Source organism: Eurypyga helias, unplaced genomic scaffold, assembly GCF_000690775.1.
Source record: "Eurypyga helias isolate BGI_N326 unplaced genomic scaffold, ASM69077v1 scaffold14958, whole genome shotgun sequence".
In the NCBI taxonomy this organism is placed as follows: Eukaryota; Metazoa; Chordata; class Aves; order Eurypygiformes; family Eurypygidae; genus Eurypyga; species Eurypyga helias.
The window spans coordinates 25081-33112 of NW_010266413.1; the positions used below are offsets into that span (position 1 = coordinate 25081).

General features: G+C 48.2%; 1 protein-coding gene across 1 annotated transcript in view; it reads right to left on the reverse strand.

The window, feature by feature from the left end:
• LOC104513647 (carbamoyl-phosphate synthase [ammonia], mitochondrial-like) overlaps positions 1 to 7541 on the reverse strand; it is a gene marked incomplete at both ends in the record, with an annotated part of 31774 nt that extends 24233 nt beyond the window's left edge. Inside the window, one exon of the mRNA XM_010157078.1 lies at positions 7423 to 7541. Within this exon, the coding sequence (XP_010155380.1) occupies positions 7423 to 7541 (119 nt within the window). The remainder of the gene's footprint in view (positions 1 to 7422) is intronic.
• Between the last annotated feature and the right edge of the window lie 491 nt (positions 7542 to 8032).

The window sequence follows — 8032 nt, forward strand, 5'->3', positions numbered from 1 at the left end:
TGGGGTGGGTAGAAGAGAAGCAGTGATTATTCATTTGCCTTGGGCTAGCAGCTTAAATTAGGTTAGGACACTTACTAATCCATGCAAAAAGGTAACCGGTTTGGTACGGGATAACCAGCGCGCAAGGGAAAGGCTGAGTACCTGAAGGGGAAATGAAACCTCGCTTTTCTCCCCTCTGCTATTCCCAAGGGATGATGAAGAGATGTAGCTTTCAGTGTGGCTAATAAGAAAGGGGCGGTGGGAGCCTCTATTCAAGCAGCACCTAGACAGGAAGGGTTTTCTCATTCCCACTGCCATGGAGGCAGCTCAGTGTGGAGGAAACGCACCCAGCTCACCACGAGGCAGGGAAGGTTAGAACTGACAACCCAACCCTGGAGACGTAAGTTTTGCCGTTTAATACCGGCACAGAAAATCGTCAAGAGTCAAACACCCAGCAGTGCTGCTTTCCAGGCACTTGGAACCAGGATCTGCCATGAGATGAGAAATTGCCAAAAGCCTCTGAGGCAGCTCCCAGGGATTCGGAGGCACAACCAGAGGAAGGGGCAGGCAGAGTAAGCCAGCAGAATTCCTCCACCACGTTTAAAGGGAACTGGATCAGAGCTGCAAACCCTCAGCACCTGTATGGAAAAATCAGGCTGCCTCTCTGCACATGCTGGACACACATCTTCAGACCTGGGTAATTTCTGTTTACTAATAAGGGCAATATTTAGGATTTACATCTCAACTTTCACGGAAAGGATATAGAGAAAGATGCAAGCAGTATGGTAGGGCGATGCATATCTTCTAGACAGCGAAACAGACACGCAGAGGTTAAGCAGTGATGATTTTTAAGATCCAGCATCCCCACCGCCTGTGCTCAGAGGCAGTCCTTTACACATGCTGGAGACACTAAAGCCAGCAAGAGCGGAATCAGGCTGATCCCTTTGAACGCTTGAGCCCAAATAACCCTTCCAAGAGCTCACCAGAAGTCCTGCGCTAAAAAGCGAAGGAAAAAATCCTCAGTTCTAGCTATTCCCAGACACATGACCCAGACCTACATCGCTGCCTCCCACTTTCCCCTGGAGCATCACTTACATTTCAAACACAGAGTAAGAAGTCTTCCAAAGATTAAACTCCCTCGCTGGTTCACAATCAGTTCTGAAACAGGGGAAGATTAAGTGGCCATGATTCCAGACTCCTATAATGCTACTTTTTCCTAATGTTTGCCTTTGGAAAATGACAGTCAGAAGCTTTAGAGCTTCAAAACCAGACGATCAGACTTTTGCACACTGCCATCATCATTTAGTGGCCGTTCACTTCCTCAGAAAGCTGTAGTCCCCTGCACAATTTGCAGCATATAAGCAATGCAAGCTTTTCCTGAACCTTGCTTCTGCCTCAGTTTCAGCTTCCAGTGTTGATTTTTGTTGCTTTTTGTTTAAAATTCCACCCTGTCATCTTTGGAACTCCATCCACTCACTTCTTCAATAATAAGCGATAAAAGGAAATGGAATAAATTCCCCTTAATGAGGAAATTTTCACCTGGCACAGAGAACCTGGGGAAATCTATTAACTGGCTGGAGGAACGCTGGCAGCGCTGCAATTATCAGGAGAGCCTGCTCGCTTCAGCACGGCCCTCTCATCCACTTCACTGCCTTCCATCTGATCCACCAGTTTAGGAGCAATGCTAAATAAACGTGCCAGCAGAAAGCCCCAGCTTGATACGGGAAGAAGCACTCCTTCTTGTCTTCTAAATCAGGCTCTGCTTCATTTCAGGTATGTTGTCAAGTTTATGGCCATCTGCATATTGCTTAGGTGCATCTTAACAGGTTTTGATCAAAAGGATCAGGCATGTTTTGTGAGCTGAGAGGGCCAAAGCCTGAGCTGGGAGCATCTGGGACACAGCAAGCACATGGGCTGTCTGCCCTATAAACCCACAGGCTCACCCCTGCAGTTCACCTCTGGTTTCTCTCAGCAGCTGCTCGCGTAGCTTGGACCCGACACAGGAGCTGCAAAGTGAGCGCACTCTGGGTCAGCCCACCAGTCTTGAACTCAGCTCTTCCTAAATCCAGAGGGGGTGGATTTAAGCCCACACTACAGTTTTGCTACGGCAAGAAAAGTGGACCAAAAGCAAGAAGCACTGGAAACAAAAAGCCTAATGCCCAGTCCTGAGAGCTCTTCCTTTCACAGTAGCCACAGACCTGGAGGGTTTCAAAAGCCTACTTGGCTTCCGGCTGGATTATGTCCTCTTTTCCTCACTGTCCCGCTCTGCTTCAAGGCTCCTGGTGCCTTCCTTGATTGCTCCTGATGTTTTACAAGATTTCAAACATGCGACAGTTAAAACAATGAGATTGGTGTATAAATTCTCTCCCTGCTTCTCTTCAAGGAGACAGATTGTTACCGTTTTCACCCTCCTGAGAAGCCCACGAGATGACTGACAAAAAGCTGTCAAAGGAGCGTTTAGGGAAGCAGGAGCTGTAAACCAACAAATCTTGCTCACAGAACAACTATCACTCCAGCGCTCTGCATCTCTAACATTCAGGTCCCTGGGATAATAAATCTCATTGTAGACATCTTGATTTAAGTTACATGAACCTCACACCGTGCCCTAAGACCAGAATGGCTCACATCTAGGATTAAGTGATGTGCTCACACCAAAACACAGCCAAGAAATGGGTCATGGATGCTTCCTCAAAGCCTATTTTCTATCCCTGGTAAAAGAGAGCTTTGAGGTCTTTGCTGGGATGCCATGTTATGGAGTCCCCTGCTTTTGGTATTGTACATACCAGTTACAGAGATTCCCCAGTGGCTTTTAAAGGGCAATGCCTGTACATCCTCTGTGTTAAGGAAATAATACATACTGCGTTTTTACAGATGCTTAGAGAGAAAATACAGCTGTGAAATTACCACCAACGGCTCTACAAGGCAAACAGAGAGCATCTTATGTCAGATCCACCCAAAGCACAAACAACAGTGCTGAATAGCTGCTTATATTACATTCTCCTCATGTACTGAATTCCTAATTTGTTCCTGAGTCTTCTCTGCCCCACAGTTCACAATGAAGACAAAAGTCATCTTCCCAGTTAGTTAGAAGCGAGTCCTACACGTATGTCAGTGACAGCTCCTCAAACGGTACAAACCAGCGCAGCCATGCTGCGCGGCGCTGGACCTGCTCTGCGCCCACACCAGATCCGACTCACGCTCTCTGACCCAGCCCAAAAGCACCGACACCAGCAGAACCACTGCGAACCACCGCCAAAGGGCACAGGTGTCTGGTCTTGCCTCCCTGCACTGCTTCTCTGGTCACCTGCTGCAGCCGGGTTTTAATTCTGGCACCTGCATTCCCGTGGCGACTCCACCACGGCCGTGGTTTGAAATCAAGTCACGCTTCCAGCACGCGGCTTTCAAAGCACGCCTTTCACAGACCCAAGGACGTGAGCTTCGAGAGGAATTCATGGTAAACAACAACTTCCACGGGCCGCTGAGCAGAACGCCTGGCTACAAATGCTGGGCCTCAGTGGGTCTGCCCCCTCCCACCTTTTTCTGCTGTCCCCTCTATTAACCCGTGTCTCTTTAGGAAAGGCAAGAGTGATACTCAGGAATGGGCTTACTCAGGAATGGTGTGGTATCCACCTAAAGGAAGGTCTGCTGTTTTCATTAAGGTTAGTTTGAAGAGCTGAGATTTAAGAGGACCGAGTTCACTCAGTTCACTGCTCTGCCAGACTACCACTGAGACTTTGGCCACGCTTACCAACTCTATGCTTTGCTCCTCAACTGCAAAATGGGGTTCATCCTCCTCCTTTTTTCTCACTTGAATTCTACTTCACAGCCTTTTATCAATATTGAAATGTTTCTCTTTGGGTAATACACTCACACTTCTGCCTGTTGCAAGACGGCCCAGTATTCCCTGGGTCCTACTCGGATTTTCCCCAGCACTGAACTTGACCCCATCACCTCTCCTTTTCCCTCATCCCTATGAGTTCCCAAGTAAAGGCAAATGCTAACAATTTCTTGTTCAATTGCTACATTGCCTAAGCGACTTAGAGCACAGGTCCTACGGCTTTTCAGCAAGGCTCTTGTCCCCACATCACTCGGGTGTAAGTGATGATTTCACCAGGCTCTTTACCTATATTTAATGGCATTTGTCATACATCCTCCTTGCATACAGCCACAGTTCCTGGGGATCACAAAATCAGGAGCAGATAAAAATAACCATGGCCACATGCAAACAAATCCTTGCTGCAGACGGTTCAGAGAAGAGATGCAGATTCCAAAAGAGGCTCTCTTGCAGCCAGGCCACCAGTGGCTTGAGTTGAACAGGCCCCAGATGCCACTTCCTTGTCTGGGCTTCAGCTGTGCTCTTGAGGACGGTGGTGTGACTGGACCCTATTGCAAATCGGACTCACTCTGGACTGGGTCCGTAGTCCCGGCCTTAAAGTCACGTCTGAGTCCTCACTGCCTCAGACAACTAGACATGGTCTGTTCAAACTCCCACTCCTTCACGAGCTGTCAGTGTGATGAGCTGTCAGTGAGGTCACTCCAGGGCCCTTCCCCTCTCTTTCTCTCTCATGGGACAGGCAAGGCCAAATCTAAGGAAAAAAAATTCCTGATAACAGCACATCCTATTGCAACTAGCACTGCTCCACACACCATCACCTGCTCACCAACTGACAGCATGGGATGCTGCTGGCTCTTTCCACGTGTGTATGTATCTGTGGTTTCGTCTGTGTGCGTGGTGAGGAAGTTATGGTTAAGGTTACGTTACTGATGGTATGAAGGTAATCAGTCAAAAAACAACAAAAACACCCACAATGTAAATTTCCACTTAAAATGAAAAATATGCAGGTCACAGGAGAAGCAGCAGAGGCACATGTTTGACATGTCTGTCATATTACTGGACATTCTTGCAAGTACTCTCCAAATGGCTTTCTTTTCCCAATTCAACTCAGGCCATTTGCTTTTCTGCAGCCAAATCACACAGCCTGAAACAACTCTTTCTCCACCTTAGAGGGCCCAGAGGCAGAGTCAGATGGAAACACTGCTGCAGCGTGACAAAAGCTGTACAGTCTCACCAGCTCCAGGGCCAATCTTCCTCGGAAAGAGGTTTGCTGGGACAAACGGTGCCTTTCCCAGCCTCTATTGTCCCTGCAAACGGCTGGCCTTGCCTGTACACCGCTGAGAACGGACAAGTGTTTAAAAGTCAGAACGTTATCCCATACAACCTTGAAACAGATCCCCTGCGTAAATCGGTGAGGCCTTCTGCTCACCTCTGATTTGTTCCACGTGGCGAGGATGGAAGGCAGCATGCCGTGTGTGGATGCCACTTGCTGAACAGCTCACAAAGGCCTCCACCTGCCCCTGATCCCCTTTCCCCATCTGTCCATCACATCCACTCATTCCAGCTCTAAATTTCCTCTTGGCAGAGACCATCTCCTGTTGCCAGTCTTTACAACAGCTCTGCAGGGCCCAAATGAGAACTCTTGCAGAGATGTAACTCCAACTGCATCCAAAACCTAGCTGCAAAGAACCCTCAGACCAACCCAGAGCCAAAAAGGAAGGGATGGATTCAACCGAACAGCACGCGAGCTTGTAACCAGCAACAGTGCCTGGGAACAGGGTAACTACTTCTAGTTCTGGTAACTGTATTTCAACAATGGAAAGATTTAAAGTAATGATGGTACCACAGCTCACTCTTTTCAATTGGAAATGATCCTGTAGCCCAGGTAAAACTCATGCCAGGCGTCCTGGGGACTGGAAACAGCTGGCTGCAGGAAGAGCACATGTGTGCCAAGTCTCATTTGCATCACTCAATTAGCTTTCCCTTGGCTATTGCAGAAATGTGTTTCCTGATGTGGCTCACTGGATAGTCTCTCAGGTCAGGTCAGAAGTGTTTTTCCCTGGCTCTCTGCCTTTGTGCCAACGTGCCCTCACCAAAACACAGCCAGACAGTTTCCTTGGGAAGGTCTGAGTAAAGGTAAGAGTGAAAATCTGCACCAGTAAGTGAACGAGACCAAGTTAATTTATACCACCAGCAATCCGAGTTGGATGGCACGAACGCACTTACAAGGGTCACAGCATCGGTTGTGCGTGACAGACGCAAGGTTGGATACTGCAAAAGGGTTTTCTGTAGCAGGCTGCCTGTACAGGCTGCTGCCTCATCACCAGGAGGATGAAAAACTACGCAGGATGGTACCAGCTACTGACCACATTACTAGTGGTATTATCGCCTGCCACCCACTGCAGAGAAAGGGAAAGCCACCTCAGTGATACCGGGCAGTGCGGCTTGATCAGCCTCCGTGGAGCCATGCTGGATTGCTACCAGCCAAGGATGGGGCCAACCTCTGGGGTCCCACATGCATCATTCCAGAGGATGCCACTCCAGCAGAAGGAAGTCAAACTCATTCCAGATACATTGGTTTTCTTCCTCAGGAGACACACATGTATATTTAAGGCGCTCGAGACAAATGCAACATGACACGGATGTTAGAGGGCAAAATCTTGTGCAGCCAAACAATAGGTTTCTGTAAATAATCAGGCTACTCCTTCTCTTCAGCATCTGCCTCCACATTTATTTTTGTTTAGCTCCAGATCCAGCTTGTTCCGGGGGGCAAGGGAGAGCAAGAGCTGCTCAATTAAAACCAGGCAGCTGGTCAAAGAGCAGAAACCACCAGCACCTCAGTGATGTGCTGCGCTCCCAGTGCCATCCTGTGGTGAAACCTAGCTAGCACAACGGGTAGCCGGAGCGGAAAAACCGCCAACGCACCGCCAATAACTCAGCAGGGAGGTGCTCCCAACCTCGTAAACCATGAGGGAAGGCTCAAGTCAGCAAGAGGCTGGAACTGAAATACAGCCCCACGATTTAATTTACTGCTATCTTTCCTGCTTAGTTTCATACGGTCATTTTTCTCGAAGAAAGAAGAAGATTTATATTTAAATATGTCTGGAATTATAGATGTTTGAAAGAGCAGCACAAAAGCAACACACACTGCATGACCACAGCAAGCCAGAAAAGCTTAAAAATCAATTGGTGAGGCCGAGGAAAATGCACTGTCCTGACTGACTACTCCTTAGGGTCAGACACAAGTCCTGCATTTGAACCTAACTCTGCCCTAGGTACATGAGTGCAGCTGCTGCAACTCGCTGCATGCCATCCACATTCCCAGCCTCAGCCTCTGAGATACAGCAAGCAATTTTCTAAAATAAACCCAAACTTCCATAATCCCTGAGAACAGCCAAGAAGCCCAAGCACTCAGAGAAGTTCTTTTACCAAAAAAGAGTGTTTCCTCTGGCCGAGTGAGGCAGTGAACTTGGTTTTAAGACAACCCTGCTACTCCAAGCACTAAAATAAACTCCTCAGCCTTGACTGCACCTGTGCTCAGGGCTTACCATAGGATTCCCAGTAGAAGGATCCCCAGCAGGACCATTGTGTCCTAGGGTCTCTCTTACCTGTTCAGTTCCTTCAGGATCTTCTCCATGTTCACAATGCCACGCATCTTATACAAGAACCATTTGTCAATGGCCGTGAGTTTGTGAATGACATCAACAGGGACTTCGTTATCCAAGGCCTGCCAAAAAGAGGACAGCACCCAACAGCCCATTTAATAAAGCTTCACAAAACCAGATTTAGTCTGCAAATAGGTAGCAGCAACTATATAGCACAAAGATGAAAAAAGTACTGTAGACTAAGCTGGACAGATCAAAGGTTCATCTACACCAGGATCCTGTCTCCTGCAGGAACAGAAAATGTGCCCCTCAAGCAGCATAGGGAGGCACCAGCCACTTCTGCACATGCTTTGGGACCAGAAGCTGGTTTCTGTTTAAGCAAGAAAGAGGCAATTTGCTTTCTACAGAGCCAGCAGGCAAACTTAAACTGACAGCAACAAGGCTTGGCTGCCATCGAGTATGCACCTTAGTGCACTACAGGGGGGCATATTGAGCCTGCAGTGCCCACTCCTCCATCTGTGCCTCTTATCACTCAAGTTGCCTGAGTCTTAGACCCACTGCCAACCTGCTGGCTGCAAATGTTAAACAGGAAGGTCCAGATTCTCAGCTGTGA